The 19,223-nt window shown below is 40.3% G+C and overlaps 2 protein-coding genes across 14 annotated transcripts in view; one reads left to right on the forward strand and one right to left on the reverse strand.

Annotated features, from left to right (window-relative positions):
• Window positions 1-5,868, reverse strand: part of LOC147916640 (uncharacterized) — a 30,160-nt gene extending 24,292 nt beyond the window's left edge. Inside the window, exon 1 of the mRNA XM_087433476.1 lies at window positions 4,361-5,868. Coding sequence (XP_087289602.1) covers window positions 4,733-5,545 — 813 coding nt within the window. The 5' untranslated portion in view covers window positions 5,546-5,868 and the 3' untranslated portion in view covers window positions 4,361-4,732. The remainder of the gene's footprint in view (window positions 1-4,360) is intronic.
• EMSY (EMSY transcriptional repressor, BRCA2 interacting) overlaps window positions 5,100-19,223 on the forward strand; it is a 90,572-nt gene continuing 76,448 nt past the window's right edge. For 9 of the 13 annotated variants that reach the window (XM_014790340.2, XM_087433475.1, XM_004434020.3 and 6 more), the window contains exons 1-6: window positions 5,100-5,187; window positions 6,878-6,986; window positions 12,311-12,410; window positions 14,063-14,137; window positions 15,459-15,500; window positions 18,953-19,128. In XM_014790340.2, coding sequence (XP_014645826.1) covers window positions 6,917-6,986; window positions 12,311-12,410; window positions 14,063-14,137; window positions 15,459-15,500; window positions 18,953-19,128 — 463 coding nt within the window. In that variant the 5' untranslated portion in view covers window positions 5,100-5,187; window positions 6,878-6,916. Of the gene's footprint in view, window positions 5,188-5,959; window positions 6,215-6,877; window positions 6,987-12,310; window positions 12,411-14,062; window positions 14,138-15,458; window positions 15,501-18,952; window positions 19,129-19,223 lie in introns of those variants that run through there. The other 4 variants (XM_004434019.3, XM_004434021.3, XM_087433472.1 and 1 more) reach the window with 3 other exon arrangements.

A 19,223-nucleotide genomic window follows, 5' to 3' on the forward strand; every position in this document is an offset into this window, starting at 1 on the left:
GAATGGACTTGAAAGTGCTGATGAGACTGAGTTTGAAATAAACGATGACAGGGTGCAGAGTAGAAAGGGAAGAAAGTAAAGCCAGAGGAGGGAAACAGACTTGGAACTGGGAGACTGTAAACTTCAGAGTTCACTGAGGTTGAAGAGCAGGTCTGGTGAGGGTAAAGGAGTAAGAAAACAAGAATAAAAGGAAGTTTTGTTTAGAATGTGGAATATCTGGGTTACCGATTTCAGAGGTGGAACAATGCTGGAGAACAAAGTGCAAGATATGGTCACAAAAGCGGGTGGTGGAAGGGCAGTGCTGGGGAAAGGTTTTTATACCATTCTGGTGAGTACAAGCGCAGATGGGACAATGGGGCAACATAAACTGATGACAGCAGACTGTTAAAAACCCTCTCCCTAAGATCCCTTCATCCCTAGAGTGATGGAATGAGAGTGGAATGCAGGTTGCATGGCTTGATGGTGAAAGCCCCAATGCAGGGGTGGTCGGTCTGCAAGTTGCAGTGACAAGTTAGAAGAATGCCAGCCTTTACTTCTGGTTCAAGATACTGAAGATGTGGGAAGAAGGAAGAACTCTATTTGACAGCGTTTTGAGGGAAGCAGTGAACTTTAGGAAACGTCAAATTTTAAGCGAGATGAAGTTCAGCTGTGCTCTGGGAAAAGGTTCCACGTGCAAGGAAATTTCTTTGCATTAGTACGAGTCTGCTTGTAAAAAAGCTGGAATTTTATTCGGTTGGCAATTGGGAGCCACTGGAAAGTTTTATGCAGGGGACTGACACGATGAACTCTGAATTTTAGAAAGCTCACTCCGACAGCAGTGGTAGTATGGTGGATAGACTGAGCAAGGATGCAGGGAGGTTCCTTTGGAGGAAGAGGGTTGGTAACAAGGTCCATGCTGCACAGGTGATGAGGCCTCAGTATCAGCCTACTACAATAACGGGGTCAGCTATCTAGGAAGTAGAGACTACAGAATTTAATGGACAGTGAGGGAGATGAGTGGAGGCAGTTGACAAGGTAGTGGCCAGATCTCTCTTTTCGAAGCTGTTCTAGATTGTTCAAAGCACTTCTGATCCTCCATTGAGCCTGGATATATAATTGCCAGTTATCCCCAGTTTACTTTCCTCTCTTTTCTGTCCCCTAAATCCACTTATCTTGATCTACTATTTGATATTCTATTTGTATTTTGGGGGGGGGTCTTGCTATTCCTATTTTTAGTACACACTTTGGCTATAACAGTGTGGTAATAAAACTTTCTGAAGATAAGAATCTAAGCGCAGTGTGGTACAGTGACAAGAGCAGCAGACTGTAAGTAAAAAGGGCTGGTTTCCCTCTCAGTCCTGCCATGAAATCCCTGTATGACTTGGGTTAACTCACTTGACTTCTTTGGATCTCAGTTTTTTTCATTCAGAAAATGAATCTCTAAGGTCTTATGCATTTCAATTTGTCTAACTCTACAATACCATAGCTTAACAGATATTTCCATGGTAATGGTGAAATTCACCTTCTCCAATACATCACTACAAAATTAGAATGGTGGATGGTAGGCACTTGAAGAAGTGGGTTTCAAGAAACCTGCTTAATCTTAGTCAATAAAGGAATAAAGTTTGAGATAGGTATCGTATTCCAATACTTTTTCCCAGACTAGAGGTGGTTATACTCATGTCTAGTAGGATATTAAGTCTTACAGCTTTTCTTCTTTGGAAGTGGACACTGGCTCTCATTTACCACACATTTCCCAGAGTCAAAGTGCCTTCACTTGAAATCATGGCTCTGCTACTTACAAGCTTGTTACCTTGGGCAAACTACTTAACCTCTCTGTGCCTTAGTTTCTTCATCCATAAAATGGGGATAATAGTATATCTCATAAGGTTATCACGAGATTAAACAAGTTAATGTATGTAACAGCATCTGGAACAGAGAAAGCCCTGGATAAGTATTAGGTATTATTCTTATGAGCAAGGCACTAGAGTGCACAAACCTGCTTCCCCTCTTAAAGAGCTCATTGTCTAGAGAGGAAGATTTTCAGACAAACGACCATAACTCAGTGTTCTGAGTTCTGTAACAAGATGTGTAGTAAGTGGTGTAGGAGCAAAGGCAGGAATGCCTGTTTCATCCTAGAGGGAAAGGCAGGGACAGAATAGGCTTCTTGAGAGTAAAGTTTGAGTCTGATCCTTAAGAAAAAGAATTTAATGTTGGGAACATTTGAGAATATGGAGCAGTCAGAGGCAGCATGGGGAAGGCAGTTTCTGGCTGCAAAAGACAAATACAATTAGGAGGAAAGGGAGAATACGTGGTAGATTAGAAGTAGTTGATGCCAGAGCATTGTCACTTCAAAGCTTCTTAGAAATAAGGATCTCAGGCCCTACCCAGACCTACTCAATCAAAATTTGCATCTTTAACAAGATCCTCAGATGGTTCCTATTGAACATTAAAGTTTGAGAACCACTGTCTAGAGAAGACTCTGGAGCCAAGGTGCTTAGGTTTAAGTTGCCTTACCATTTACTTATAATGTGTGACTTCAGGCAAGCTATTTAATCTCCTTCCTATGCCTCAGTTTCCTCATTTGTAATTAGAGACAGCAGTTTCTACCTCATAAAAGTACTTTAAAGACTAAATGAATTAATACACGAAATGCTTAGAACAGTACTTGGAACCTGGTAAGCACAAGGATAAGTTACAATAATTCTTGACTCATATGCTACTTATTATGGTCAGGGTCGGCTTTATAAGCAGCTTGTCTTTCCATTTCTACTCCGTTACCTGTCACCTTGATATTTCCTAGAGGAAGACACTTGCAGTTAGAAGACCTGGGGTTATAAAGCCCAGATCCTCTCAATTCCTAGTTCATTTGTGAAGTTGGGTGAGTTCTTGAATATCTGTTTTTCTCTTTCACAGTAGGGAGGAATCTTTTTTTTTTTTTTTTTTTTTTTTTTTTAAAGATTTTATTTATTCAGTTTTTTCCCCCCAAAGCCCCAGTAGATAGCTGCATGTCATAGGTTCACATCCTTCTAGTTGCTGTACGTGGGACTCGGCCTCACGTTGGACGGAGAAGTGGTGCCTCGGGGCGCTCCCGGGATCCGAACCCGGGCCGCCAGCATCAGAGCGTGCGCACTTAACCACTAAGCCACGGAGCCGGCCCGGGAGGAATCTTAATTATACCTGCTTCAGTGAGATGCTGCGAGGCTCAAATCAACGAATGTACGTTCAACTACAAAATCTTCTATTAAAGTTTCATTTACCATCTTTCCAAGAGTTCTTAATTGGCTTGAAAACAGAAGGTGACTCAATTTAGCGGGATAGATGGAAGAGAATGCATTGGAAGATCAGGGAGGGCATGGAGGGAGAGCCTGGGGATTCTTTGTTCCGCTTCATGACTTTCTGAAGGGGCAGGCCTGGGTTTCCTTTTTTTCCTTTTTATAATTTTATTTATTTATTTTTCCCCCAAAGCCCCAGCAGATAGTTGTATGTCATAGCTGCACATCCTTCTAGTTGCTGTATGTGGGACACAGCCTCAGCATGGCCGGAGAAACGGTGCCTCCGTGTGCGCCCGGGATCCGAACCCCGGTCCCCAGTATCCCAGCGCGCGCACTTAACCCCTAAGCCAGGGGCCAGCCCTAGGCCTGGGTTTCAACAATAACAATTTTCCTGGACCTCAGAGAGTATTTTTAGCTAATGGGGAAACAGCAGTAGGAAACTTAAATGCTGTTACTTATTTTCTCTTTCTAACTTACAGCTCCATTCAAGAACATGAACAGCCTCACACATTTGTATAGTGCTCCACAACTTACAAATAACTTCTTTTTACGTTGTGTATCACAACATCCCCATACGGTAGCATTAACTCCATTTTACAAGAAAACTATGTTAATATCAGAGAGCATATTAAAAACTTCTTTAAAAAATTTTTATTGAGGTCATATTGGTTTAAAAAATTTTGTAATTTCAGGTGTACATTTATTATATTTGTTTCAGGATACAGACTGCATAGTGCTCACCACCAAAAGTCTAGGTTTTTATCCGTCACCATACACATGTGCCCCTTTACCCCTTTCGCCCACCGCCCCCCACTCCCTTCCCCTCTGGCAACCACTAATCTGCTCTCTTTATCCATATGAAAAACTCCTTTTGACTTAAGCATTTTTATCAGATCCGATGTTTCCAAAACCACAAAATCTAAGACGGAGGACAATCACCAAACTTGATTGAATCTTCAACAATACCAGACATTGGCTTCGATTTTATGGCCGCGAGTAACAATAAACTGGGCCTCTTTTCTCATTTGTAGAAGAGGGGCTACAACACCACCTTCACACAATTGTTCTGTGATTAAATAATAACAAAGGCTGAAGGGTGAACCTACCACGTCGTAGGGCCTCAAATAAATCCCTTCTTCTTGCCTTTGACAGATATAGCACGAGGTATCACTAACGTTCCAGCTCCACACGTGGCGAAACCCGAAGCCGAGAACGCCCGGGCTCCCCTGCTCTACTTGCAACTCCGCAATCCCCCGATCCGGTACCGGCAACTGCGATGTCCACTACGTCGGTTCTTGTAGCGTGGAGTTGCGTCGCAGGGGCTGGAGGCCGCTGATAATTGTTCCCATGACTGAAGAAGAATTCGATCCTAATTCTCAACGGCGCTTCGGACGTTGCGCTTCCTGCCGTCCCTAACCTCGCCTAAAGAAAAGGTCGCGGGGAAGACCCAGCTCCAGCGACCGGCGCCATTTTGACCGCTACGTGTGACGCCACACGTAGCAGAGAGTGCAGCCGATTGGCTGGGATACGGCAGCCGAAGGAGAGGCGCGCGAAGTCAGGGAAGTGGGTGGAGGAGAAGACAAGGAAACTACAATCCCAGCCTTCCTTGCGCGTGCGACGGCATAGCGAGAGCGAAAGAGGAGGGAGTTTGGGTTCGGACCACAACTCCCAGCACCACCCCCGTGATGTCTCTCCTTTCCTTTCAAAACGCGGAGGACAAGAGGGGCAGGGAGAATGGAGGCCTTCTGGTGTCCGTTCTCCGAAAGGCGGGAAAGGCGAACTACACCTCCCGACTGGCAGCGCGCGGCTGCGCCTGCGCCCTGATACCTGTCGCCATCTTGCCCCTTCTGAGGCACCGCAAACAAACCCAATTCCTGGTGTCCCCTAGTCTTGGCGGAGGAGTCTTTTAGATGAGCCCCGAAAGGCCGGGCAGGTGGGTGCCTCTCAGACAGAGTGCTGGGAAGAGCTGGCAGGTTAGCCAGGCTGGAGGGACGCCGGACCAAGCGTTCGGACCCGGCTTGGGGCGCCCAGCCCCATCCTCCGTTGTCTCCTAACGGGATCGTGGGGCTCCCCGAGGTGGGCTGAGGGGGACTCTGGCAGGCCTGGGGCTGGGATCCCGGGGGTCCAGCTCTGGGAGCCTCTCGGTGAGCCTCGGTCGTCTGCGCGGCTGTCCGCGCGCCTACTCTCTTTCCGTTGTCCTCTCCGCTGAGGAGGGAGCGAGGCGCTGATGCCGGCCGGGGCCCCTGACACCGGCGTCTGGTCCCGAAGGGCCCGGGCCGTGGGCTTGACATTGGGGCGGGCGCCGAGCGGCACCGGCGAGGAGGGTGGGCGGGCTGCTCTTGTTGTGGTGCTGCGAGCGAGTGCGTGTTTGGGGAGGGGGCGGGGCGGGCTTGCCTGCTTGACACCTGAGCGGGGGAAGGATTGTACGAGATCCGGGTTCCCGGAGCGGGCTCCGGCCGGGGCTGCCCAGGTTCCCAGTGCAGTGCCGCGCCGCGCCGGGGTCCGCCGGCGGGGACGCGTCGGGATGCCGTGACGTGGTGCTGGATTCGGGCGGTCGCCGGCCGCCTCCGAGATCCTGTCGGGAGGCGGGGACTGGCTGGTGGAGGGAGCGGATTCCTCTGGCTCGGCCCCTTCCTCCTCCTCCCCACCCCTTTTCTTTATGTCATCCTGCCGGCTCGGGCGCGCAGTCCAGTTCTCCTTGCTCTGGGTTGGTTCTGAGCTGAGAGGACTATGGGAAGTAGGGGGAGGGGGGCCCAACTCCGGGCGTGGAGTTGGAGGTAGCAGCCCCAGCGCCTGGAACGGGATATAGCGGTGATTACAGCTCCGTGCCTGCCTCCCACACTAGACAGTGAGCTTGCTCATTCATTCATTCACTCACTCATTCATTCACTCTGCTCTTCTCAATCGTTCATTTGCCCGTTTAACAAATATTTACAGCGGATCTACTGTGTGCTAAGCAGGTATTGTGCAAGTGCCCAGAGCGGTTGTCTTTTTATCTTCTAGACCAGGGAATTCCCAGTACGAAGTTAAGTTCCTGACATCTAAACTTTTGGTAAATGGTTGTTCAAAGACTACAGGGTATAAATTCATCTTTCATTGCTGAGACTTGAGAACGTTCTTTATTAAGTTCCATTAGCCCACATAACGTGCTAGGAGCTTTACTAATTTTATCTTATGTAACTCTTAAGTGAGAAAGCCAACAGAAGTCAAGTAACTCACCCAAGGTTACACAGGTAGTAGCGTCTGTTTAATAAACAACCTGCTAGCCGCTGTAAGAACTTCACGTACACTGTTCTTTAATCCTCAAGACAAAAATATTACCTCTGTTTTACAGTTATGTAAGACTTAGATAGGCCGATTTACGCAGGATCACATAGCCGATAAGTTGAAAGCTAGAACTAGAACCTAGAGGTGTCTGACTCTTTCCACTGTCACAGGCTGGAACAATAAGCTCCCAAATGGTTGTTTATTCTTCGTTTGTCGGAAGTTGGAAAGTGTGGTGGTGAAATAGGATTGTGAGATTTTCTTATTGGTTTTACTTCTTAGTGTGTGTGTATCTCCAGGTGAGTGGCCTTTTCACTGTACTTTGGTTATTTGATTTTTTTTGTTTTTTGTTTTGGTAGGGAAGACAAGCTCTTTGGGGCTACCAAAAGGAAGCAGCAATGCCTGTTGTGTGGCCAACCCTTTTGGATCTCAGCAGGGATGAGTGCAAAAGGATTCTTCGAAAATTGGGTATGATTTTCATTTTTGATGTGTTATGCCTCTCTGTGATACTTTTCCTTTTGTGTTTGAGTCATGGCTGTTTGCATGGATGTCGTATCCCATGCTGCGTCAGAAATTCTTTAGAGGTATAGTCCCTGTCTTCTTGTTATTTCCCAGGTGCCTAGCATAGTGCTTTGTACAAAGTACGTTCATGAATCATCATCATCATCATAATACTAGCAACTAGGAGTTCTTGAGGGGTACTGGGCTATTTTGAGTCCTTTACATTCAACATCTCATTTAATCCTCACTCAAATCAAAAAGGGACTTTTTCTGTTGCCATTTTATAGACGACAAAACTGAAGCTTAGAACCCAAGATAATGCCAATAGTAAGTCATGGAGTCAGGATTTCTCCCCAGGGAATATGATTCCAGTCTCACTTGAGCATACTTTTAACCTACGTTAATTTATATGTGAATTACATACTATTTCTGAATTCTAAGTTAACGTAAGCTATGCTGACTTTCCCAAGTTGTATTTTACTATCAGTAATAAAACACCCTTTACGCTTGTAATGAATTATTTAGTGCTTCTTTTCCTTTAGAACAACCTTTCTCAACTTGCATTTAGGGAGAGAATTAAGCCCTAATGCTAAGGCATCCACTGTATGTAGTGAACTAACTTTTCATGCATCTGGAATGGTATTAGTTATGTACTATCCTTGGGAAAATTGACAAAAAGGTTATTCAAATCATTTTCTGTATTCTGTGGTTCAAATGAGGATCCTTGGTTGAGAAATGCTGCCTTACACTGTAAGGTCTGAGAAGGACCGTGTTGTCTTATTTACCACTGTAGGCTCAGGCTGGCACAGTAAATGAAAAAATAATTTAAAAGAACATTGGGCCGGCCCTGTGGCTTGGTGGTTAAGTGCGCGCGCTGCAATGCTGGTGGCCCGGGTTCGGATCCCGGGTGCGTATCGAGGCACCACTTCTCCGTCCATCCTGAGGCCGAGTCCCACATACAGCAACTAGAAGGATGTGCAGCTATGACATACAGCTATCTACTGGGGCTTTGGGGGGAAAAAATAAAATAAATAAAAATTTAAAAAAAAAAAAAAAAAGAACATTAAATGTTTTGGCAGTGGATATGAATTATTCAGATATCTATGATTTTTGAAGGGTAAAGTATGGGCCTTGAATTCAGACAGACCTGGTGTCTTGTTCCATTTACTAATGACCCACATGATCAAGGACAAGTTATTTAATCTCCCTAAATCTGTTGACACTTTTGTAAAAGAAGGATAATAATGTCTGCCTCATAAGTTTGTTATGTGGCTTAACTGTATATGAAAAGGGCCTATCACAGTGCCTGACATCTGAGTGTATAGTGTTTTAAAGTGGTTGCCTTTAGTCATTAATTTATTTGCAAGTGAATCTTCAAAGGAAATCTTTGTTGGGAATTCCTATGTGTAAATCAGAATCATAGCTGCTCTGGCTCTGCCTGCTAATAATCTTTACCCTTTTTATTTCTCTTCAGGCCACTATGAGGATTTCTCTATTTTAAACTACTTCTTAGCATTATATTTTAGCACATGCAGAGAGCTTTTTTTGGTCATTCTTTTATCTTTTTTTTTTTCCTTTAACCATGTATCTAAACTTTTAGTATAGTTCTAAGATGGTTTTCTACACACTTACATGCGGTTGTTATAACTTGCTAGCTACTATTTATAAAGTTGGACTCATATTTATTTCATAGCTGAAATAATTGTAGAGGAACAGCTCACAACTGCAGTACATTAGATTAGAGTTTCCAGGCTTTGGGTTCTTGAATCAAGAGATTATGTTTAAATATAAAAATGGTAACCTTTAAGTCTAAATTTATCCTTAATTTTAGTCAGAGCTGTGGGTAATGCTGCTGGAGAGCTGCTTCTCTACAAAAGAAAACAGCCTTCCTACAGGGTAATGTCATCTTCAATGACCCTTCACGTTAGGAGGTGAGCCTTGATAGTGATTTGCAGAAAGACTTCCTCCCCACCCGTTGGCTCATTATCATAACAATGAAACCTTTGAGTTGCCTCCAAACTCTAGCTGTAGGTCCAAAGTTTAGAGAAGGTACTGTATTTAAGAATTAGCTTAAAATATTTTAAGAATTAGCTTTGTCCTTTTAAAAATAGTTACAAATAATTTTAATATAAGATGCTAAACATTTAGATTTTACTTAAATATAAAGAAACTGGGATAGAGAATTATATAAAGAAACTGGGATAGAGAATTTGTTTGTGGTATACTGAACATACCAGTAATAGATAAAATGCTTCTTTCCTTCTGTCCCACCTCTCCCCTGCCCTACTTTTTAATGACCATTCCTGAACATGGGACTTTGTGGACTATAGTATAATTGAGTGGTTGATTTGTTTAAATGGAAGGGTTGAGGGCTTTATGAAAATGATTTGGCAAATCTTTGGTTTCCTGTGGTGTTTGCATGTGTTTATTATTTCATTATACTTATGTGTCATTACAGTTAACACTACAATAGAATGGCACCAAAAATAATACCAGAAATTCAACTAAGTTTGATATTTGTCAGGATCTGAGGATACCCTTCAAAATGGAAATCAACAAATGTGAAGCAGATTGGGAAGCTAGTAAAGATTCTTTACAATAAGTGAATTCCTGGAGAACGGGAGGCAGTGCCTTGGACTGTGTACCAATAACTGTGTTCTGAGTCCCAGTTTTGTGTGAGGTTGCCACCTTTTACTTTTCTGCATGACTTTTTAGTTAGACTTGGAATGAGACTTCAAATGTCAAAATCTTTGTCACATTTCTTTAGTTAATTTCACTCTTTTTGAAAGTGTGTCTTGATCACTATAAATTCCACAGGCCAAAAGTGAGCTTTTTCTTTTTTCTCAACCACTTCCTCTCTCTGACTTCTCCATTTCTTTTTATGGTATTGCCATTCTCCTAAGCATCTCATAAACTGCAAAACCTGATTCCTTTCCTTCTGCCATTCCTTCCACATTCAATCAATTACTGAGTCCTATCAAATAAAATTTTTTTAGACTGGAATTAGAGGCTTTTCTTAGTCAGGTCCTCAACTTCTTTTCAATTTTTATCCTTCTTTATTCCTTTGTATGCGTCACTTGCTGGATTTTAATCACCTTGAGGATAAAGACTTTGTTTTGTTTCATATGAATATTCTCTATGGTACCTTATAGTAGTAATGTTCAATTAGTAGTTTGGTTTGAATTAGTGTCTATCCAAGTACAGGCATATTTTTACTTCCTTAATGTAAAACTCTCAAAATAGTCACCAACTATTCCTGGAAGTTTGATGTCTATATGAAACATTATCTGCTCTTTTACTCTCTATTCTTTTGCATATTTGCATTTTTACCCCCCTGCCTGCCTGGAGCACAGTTCTCTTTCTGATTAAAGCTTATGCTTCCAGGCTAGATGATGTGTTTCTCCTCTGTACTTTTACCATTGTTTTGTAAACTGTATCATACTTGTCTTATGACTTGTTTCACTGTAGCTTTATTCTAGAGTTAACTCTTTGAGGGCAGGATTTAGCATACTCTCTGTAATAAATAATAGGACTCAATACTGATTCGTTGAATAAAATATTCCATAAATGGGGCATAAACATTTAGAGTCTAGTGATTTCTTAGTTGGTTATCCCCAGTGCCTTTCTGAACTCCCCTTTGGGTCATGATAAAAGCTGAAGTATTTGTTTCCTGGAACGAAGTATTTCCTTCCTTACTTCAGAGCAGCAGAGCTTTGTCCTTAGAGGGACCCGGTGAAGCATCTACATAGTATCCAGCACAGATTGAACATGCAGGATGTTTACACATAGGATAATTCTGTTGGACCAGACATTTCTATTTAATATAGTCAGCTCACCCTTCTATATAAAGCTTTTTTTGTGTCAGAACTGTGAATAATATGAACTGAATGAGGCTACTAATTTATTGTTGGTGTAGTACCTAGTATGCAAGTGTCCATGGCTTCATTATTTGGCTAACATTGAGTGTCCGTTGTGTGTCAGGCATTGGCAAATAGCAAATACTGGTAGCAACTTGAATTACGTAAGAAAATAACTGTAGTCTAGACACTGTTTCCCCTCATTTTATTTTGCTCAGATATACCTGTCTTATAGTGTTAATGGTTTAAAACAACAACCATTGTATTATTTCTCGTGATTCTCTGGGTTGCTGGTCTTGTCTGAGCTCTCTCAAGTGGTGTATTCAGCTGGTAGTTTAGCTGGTGGACTGGGTTTAGCTGAGATAGCTAGGCCTCTCTCTCCATGTGGCCTTTCATCCTGGGCTCTTACAGCTTGGTGATGTCAAGGTTCCAAGAGAGCAAGGCCCTGTGCAAGTGCCTAGGGAGCTTCTTTTTGCATCAAGTGTGCTGATGTTCCATTGGCCAAAGCAAATCACATGCCAAGCCCAGAGCCAGTGCGGGAGGAGACTATACAAAGGTAGTACACAGGGGGTACACTGGGAGGCAGGCATGTTCATTGAGAGCCACTGAGGGACTTCTTTGTTTTATAGTTTAATCAGTACTAGGTACTGACAGTTTCATTTCATAATGGTTGTTGCTGTGAAAAGATAGTGAAATGAAACCATCTGGCATTGGGGTTCAGTATATTATGTCCTGGTTGCTGTAAGAGCATTTCATGTTCCCTAATCTGCTGTAGTCATTTTGATGGTGGTTTTTATGCAGAGGATCTTAGATCTGGAAGGTACCTTCAAAGTCTCTTCTAGATAAAAAAACTGAGGCTCAGAGATGAGAAAGGACTTGCTCAAGGTTACACAACTAGTAAGTGGCAGTGCTAGAGCCAGAATCTGGTCATTTGACTCTTGTCCCAGTAGTTTTTCAGTTGTGCAGTACTCATAGTACTCTCAGCTACCTGGGAGGGAGGTGGAATGTAGTTTGAATTCTCAGGAAGGCCTAAGGAATTTTTCAAGGATTGGGCAGTGAAGGTACCTTTCAATAATGCTAAAAACTACACTTATCAGCCTTATCATATCACTTGGAGTCTGTTCCCAGTTGTTGGTAGCACCTGAGTTAGGTGTTCTTCTATGATAATGTGAGACAAAATATTTACTGTTAGGTTTTTCTAAATGTTTTTACATATATGACTTCTGTGAGGCAGTAAAAAATAAAATGATATAAAATTATAAAAGCCACATTTTAATCGATGTTATTAGATAAAATTTTTGAGAGAAATTAAAAATATTTGCATATTGATTTTTTAATTGATTTTTAGATTTCCTGCCCTGAAATTTCACTATATGAAGCCATAGTATTAAAATATTAAAGGCCTATCCTGATAAAATAATTTTCTTCTTCTAGAATTGGAGGCATATGCTGGAGTTATCAGTGCACTTCGGGCACAGGGGGATCTCACCAAGGAAAAGAAAGATCTTCTTGGAGAACTCTCAAAAGTTCTTAGGTAAATTATCATAAAAGTTTGTGAGATGTGACTGTAGAAATTTTGTTTTGAGGGGTTTTAATACTTTTCATTCTCAAGTTGAAGAACAGAGGTGTTCAAGTTGTTGGTGCTTAGGGGTCCCATCCCAGTTGTGTGCTTTTTTACAGAAAATTATGTAATTTACCATTTATTCTGTAATCTAATCAGAAAGGGTTTAAGGCAGGTTATTTTAGGTTTGAGCTACCTGGGAAAGGGAAATATTTTTGACATGGGTGAAGGGAAGAAGAGCTGGCAGCAACTGGATAGAAGATCTGGAGTGGCCAGTGGCATTTGTTGGGGAGAAGAAGGAGATACTAGGAAATTGTTGTCTTACTTGATAGAAATGGGTGGTGATTATATACTCATAGCCTTAAACATAGTTTATCCCTTCAGCTTCCCATTAGAGTGGCACTTGACTCTGTTAAAAAATTCTAGTGACAGACATTTTTTGATATTTTGCCTTGATCATTCTGACATCTTGAGCTTTCTCAAAAAATTAGCTGTTTTAATGGAAGTTTCCTTTCTACATTTTTTTTTTGTCTGCTGAGGAAGATCTGTCCTGAGCTAACATCTGCCAGTCTTCCTCTATTTTGTATGTCAGTTCCCGCAACAGCGTGGCACCGACGGGTGGTGTAGGTCCGCACCTGGGCTGCCGAAGCGGAGCACGCTGAACTTAACCACTAGGCCACAGGGCCAGCCTCTCCTTTCTACGTTTAAAACCATTTTGTCCTGTTCTTTTTTTTAAGTGAAAATAGGGAAGAGGCTTTTCCTGTATTTAATCAGCATTGTTATTAAGCCAAATCCTCAGTCTTATTGTCCTTTAAATTTAACAATTTATATTTTTTGTTTGTTTGTTGTTTATATTTCCTCGTAAATTCTGCTTTCCAGCCCCTTAAATAGTTCAGTCCATGGTATAGATTTAGCTTAAGCAGTAAAGATTACAATTTGAAGAGTGGTATTCATTTTATTGAATATTTATGAATGGAATAGGTGTGGCCTTTTTTCAGTTGTGTAGTATTAACTTTACATGTATTTAATCAGGATCAATATAAGTACATTTTAACCATAGTGGTACCATAACAGCTGAAGTATTGGATAATAAAGGAGTGATATCCTGGTGTCGAGTTTCATAGCATATACCCACAGAAAACTGATTATCTTGCCACTTTCATTTCTTTATTATATTCACTGAACCTAAGATTGTAGACTCTTAAGCTTTAGAAAGGACCTTAGCAGACTTTCTTCTGAGTGCCAAAATCCTCTTCTCAGTAACCATGATTAGAGGTCATTCAGTGGCTGTTTGCATATTTAGATAAGAGGAACATCTACTAATCTTGAACATGGTCTGACATTTCTGAGTTTTGGAAGTAATGACTTGATATTAAGCCAAATTTGTCTTCCTGTGATTTCTAATTTGTAACTAATTTTCTCTGCAGTTACACAGAATCAGTATGAATCCTTTTCTATGACTAATTAAAGCATGTGAAGATATATATTGGGCACCCGTCTATTTCTTTTCACAAATCAGTCTTGTCCCCTCTCCCCCAAGCAAAATGTTGACTTAATCATGAATAAAAGTGTAGAAAAGAGCTGCCTGCTTGGCAGAGTTCTATAATGGCTATTTTTTTTCATAGCATCTCAACAGAACGCCACCGTGCTGAAGTTCGGAGAGCAGTAAACGATGAACGGTTAACAACAATTGCACATAAGTAAGCCATTAGTCATACCACCCCTGATTTTTTATGACGTAGTATAACATAGTTTTGAAACAGTCTTCCTATTGTGTAGCAGATTCCTGAGTTTTTATCTTAATAGTAATATCTCTATACTCAGGGATCTTGATTATAGCGGTGTTAACTGTTTATTCAGTTGGTTATGTTTTTGCATTTGGTTAGGCAAGCTTTAAGTACTCAGGTCAAATCTGTTACAATGTAATCTCTGTATAACTAAAGGCCACCACACTTCAGCAGATGATTCTCTTACTTGAAGCAAAGTTTAGTAACAAAGTAGTGTGCTCCCTGAATTTGACAGCCCCTTAGAGGTTCTTTGTAATGGTATTTGATGTGTATATTGCTTTATAAATAGGCATTATAAGTTTTTTGATAACTGACTCTAATATTTCATGTATTTTGAGATTCAGAAAAAAAGGTTGTAAAATATATGTTATGCTTTTAAGAAATATGAATACACTATATCTTAATTTACTTTAAAAAGCCAACAGAATAAAATTATGAAAGATTTTTATCAAATTGTTTTCAGATCGTTATAACTATTTGACAGATGGGGTGGAGGGCATTAATAGAGTATGTATGGAGACAGTGCCTCCTAAAGAATAAAAAGGAATAGAAATCCTTTAAATGTTAATGCAAGATGATAGGAACATTTCATAAAATATGTTCTAGTATAATTCATTTGTTTTTTGTTTTTATGTTTTACTGTGAAATACAACTAAAGGAAAAAATTTAGTGCATTTCCATATTGTGATAAATAGTGCATTTAAACCAATTGGCAGTATTCGAACTGACTCAGAAGATCCATTAGCTTCATGTTGTGCTTCCCTGTTCCTCATTTTACTTAACTTGTAAAATGAGGTGCTACCTTTTTAACTGCATAGTTTGAAAGTTTAGCTATTTGAATTTTGAGGTTTTTCAATGGTAGGTATGTATGCACTGTAGAAATTTGGAAATTTTCCATTAGAGACATTAAGTATTTAGTTGGCAGACCAACATGGTTGAAACATTCAAATATTGATGTGTTCCTCCTCTAATTTGCTCTAAACTTTTGAATTGGGATACTCTAAAAATAATAACTGAGACAGATTCTAATTTGAGAACTGCTAATAGGAAATTTACGTGCTAAATAATAAAGTAGTCAACAATAGCTTGCATTCAGAGGCACTTAGAGACAAAATCAATACCTTAGAAGCATTGGAACAGTATTGTGGGGCAATTAGTTTTAAGTTGATGCATCAGTTTCATACTTAAAGGATAACATTTATTTAGTCTCCTTTTCCTTTTTTCCCCTTTAAAGAATGAATTTATCCTTATATTTGGGTGAAAGACCAAGTTACAGGTATGCAACTAGGTTATTATTATTTCAGGCTTTTTCTTGTATTTATTTCAAAATTGAAGCTCTCAATTATTCAGGGGCACATATTCCATTTACAAATTAACCGTGCCCCTTGCTTTTCCTTCTCTTCCCCTCCTCCCCCTCCTAATACTGCCCACCCTTTAGCCATTTTGCTGCTTGGGAGTACCTCTAGTCAGAGGGTGGGAAGGGAGAGGAGGTGAAAATTTTAATTAGTCATTTTGCTACTTGTTAGTTGTCCTGGAAAAGGTTTGGTTGAAGAATTTACAAGTTTTTGCTAAAGTACTTTTGGATAATATGTGGGTTGCTTTAATCTGTTTGACCTCTCCCTTTCCCTCCTCTCTCTATCAGCATGGATAATTGAGAGTTGGCTTTTATCTGCCTGTGTTTCCTCTTTTTTTCTCTTTCTGATTTCTTTAATACATGAATTTAATTTTTTGAAAAGAGTTTACTTCAGTGTATAATTTTAAGCTTCTTTGGTCTTTCCATACTCCTGTTTTAATATTTTATATTGTGGTTCTAGTTTGACCAGATGTCGAATTTACTCATTGAGCCCAAGGGTCAGTGAGTGGGGAATGGTGAGGAAGGAATAGACCCCTCCTCTCCATCACCTCTGCCCTCTTCCCCTCAGAAGTTGCAACGGAACCCAGTTCCTAAGGTTATCTATAGGAGAGCTTCACACTCTGATCCTGAAAAAAGCAACTGGAGCCAAGCAGGAATGCATCTGACCCGACTGCATTCCCTTTCTCCTCTCCCTCCCCTCCCCCACTCAGAACAGCAGCTTAGGCCAGAAGGAATGTTGTTGAAAGGTGAAGAGAAAGCCGAGAAGACTGAGCACAAAGGAGGTGGAAAAAAAAGGAGTGGGGTGTCTGAGATCAAAGAAAAGCCTTGCTTGTGGCTTAAAGCATAACACTTATTATTTGGCACCAGACCATTTATTAAGTTTGATACTCTAATTCAGTTTTGAAATATGTCAGAATATTATAGTATTAAAGTCTGGAATGTCAAGGGGCGTCAGTTTTTAGTTGGGCTACTCTTGCCAGCGTTGTCTCTAGAGTTCACAGAAAAGTGGTTATCTGGAATTACAATTCTCTTAACCCCTTCCCCATAAGCCAAACGTTGTTAGGATACTTGGTGAGTTTCTATGTGAGGATGAGGATTTCATGCTGGTGCCCTGCACAGCAAGGGATGTGAAAGCCAAGATAGTTTCAGTAGTATTATGTCAGATTTCTGAGAAAAGGGACTGGAGCAAGGTTTCCACCCTCCCTTGCCATACTTAGTGTAAATAGAGAGGCATTCTTACATTGAAACTTAGGTATCCCAGGGAAGCCCTGGAGTGAGATGTTTACAAAAATCTGTAAAAATCGGTTTAGATGATTTGTGCAACTAATGCATATTTACACCCTCGTTACTAAGCAAATAGGAATTTTTTAAATCTAATTCTAACATGATGTTTAATTTTTCACTCACTTAAAAAAAGCTTGAGCATGTTTGCATGAGTAGAAATTTGGAAGATTTATAGATCTTTCTGAAAGTTGCAGTTGTGTCTTTTGCACTGCAAATTGTTTTTTCCATGGCATATGTTCATGTGTTTCAAATGATTAATCTTCCATAATTTCTGCCACCATTTAAACAATGCACCAGGTAAGTGTAGACATTGCTTTATTTGTGTGGTAAACTCTCACCAAGCAGATTTCTTAGCGATATTCTAATAAAACGATAGCAAAATAGGAATAAGCCAAGAAAACGCTGAATAGCTTTTAGAATTTTTTCCTTTGGCAATTAGCTAAAGCCCGTTCTCTCTTGTTTGTACTGTTCTCTATTTCAGAACTAGCATCAACTTGGAGATTAAGTGATAAAAAATTTGTGAGGGTTATCGGGGTCTTAGGAACTCCTCTTTCTCTTGTCTTAGGACTGTGTTAAATCAGAAGGGAATTTGCAGATTTCCTACAATAAACTAATTGGGTTCCTCAACTCCTGGAAATTCCTTTCTGAACTGAATGTAAATCCTTCCCAAGTTGTAATTTATTTTTTCCATTCAGTGAAAGTTGGTAGTAATTAGACAGCAGTGCCCACTTAGTATAAATCAGAGGCAAAAGTTAGACATAAAACACACTTGAAAAATTTTATACTTTCTACTTTTGATGTGGTAAATAATTTCAGTAGCATGATGTATGCTTGTTGAAAGAGATGTTTAGTAGCTGTCTGACCTTAGGCAAGTTATTTAACTTCTCAGTGACTCAGTTTCCCCATCTATAAAATGGAGATAATAATACTACCAATTTCATAGGATTGTTGAGAGAAGTAGATGAGTTAATACATATAAAATGTCTAGAACAATGCCTGATATATAGTAAGTGCTTAATTGATGTTAACTATCATCATTACCATTGTCATCATCATTATAATTATTCCACTCTCCACTAACAAGGGCTTTGTGTAATCTGTCAAAATCTGATGAATCAGTGGACACACAATGTTAAACTCTAGGTTGAGTTGTAGGATCGTTGGTTTTTAAAAAGGTGCAGTGAATATTTCTTAGTGAAGTGTTTGATTGATTCTGAGTGAATTTTAAACTTTGACACTAATCATTAGTCAGGAGAGGTGACACGACTACTTTTTGTAGAGCCAAGTGAAGACACCTGTCTTTTCATATTTTAACCTCTGTTTGGATTCCTGGGATAAAATTTGCTCAAGAAGTTTAGAGTAGAAAAACTGAGAACAGTGTCTGCTTAGGGATAGATTTCAGTAGCCTCAAACACTTCTTACAGAGATGAATGGAAAAAAAAAAAAAGTACTGGCAGGTTTCTTCCAGTGTCCTCAGATCTAGTCTATTTTTTAATAGGAAGGATAATAATATAACACATTGTCAGTGACACATGCAGTGATATATACAGCCCTCTTCTATCCCTCAGTACCTAGTCTCCCTCGTTTACTGCCTCAGTTTCCCTTGTTTGAAAGCCTTAGAACCTCTGGCCATGCAGGCAGTTAGATAATTTTGCAAAGGTTCAGTGAATTCCATCCTTAATTATTAAGGAAAATCTGATTTTTAAAATTATGAATACTTTTTACCTTTTTAGTTTAATTACAAAGTTAAGTTCTAAAAGTTAGGAGAAATACTAGTTTTCGTTAGCAATACTGGATTTAAACTAATGAAAATAATGTCAATGTTTATTTAGAAGGCATAGGAAAATTTTTCAGAGTTTCAGTTATGTTCATTAGAAGATTCAGATTATAGAATAAAGTGTGTGTGTGTGAAATTCCTTGAATTCTGGTTATTCATAATTTTGATCTTGCTTACGTAATTAAAATAAAGCCTCTCCTATTCACTCAGGGTACTTTTTATAATTTAAAAAGTTATATTTGTTTAAGAGAATATATTTGATTCATTTTTAGTGATTGAGAACCCTTGTAGCAGTGTTTTCTTTTTTGTTTAGTATGTCTGGACCTAATAGCTCTTCAGAATGGTCCATTGAAGGTCGTCGATTGGTACCGCTGATGCCCCGGCTGGTTCCCCAAACCGCCTTCACTGTAACAGCTAACGCTGTTGCCAATGCAGCTGTGCAGCACAATGCATCTCTTCCAGTGCCTGCGGAAACAGGAAGCAAGGAAGGTGAGTAGGAAAATATTTCTGTGTGTAGAGATGACTTTTCTCAGATTCTTCAAGAAAAGTTGTCTTATTTTTCATCTGTTTTTATCCCAGTGTTT

The sequence above is a fragment of the Ceratotherium simum genome, chromosome 7 (genome assembly GCF_057802395.1).
Source record: "Ceratotherium simum simum isolate JZ-2026a chromosome 7, ASM5780239v1, whole genome shotgun sequence".
Classification (NCBI taxonomy): domain Eukaryota; kingdom Metazoa; phylum Chordata; class Mammalia; order Perissodactyla; family Rhinocerotidae; genus Ceratotherium; species Ceratotherium simum.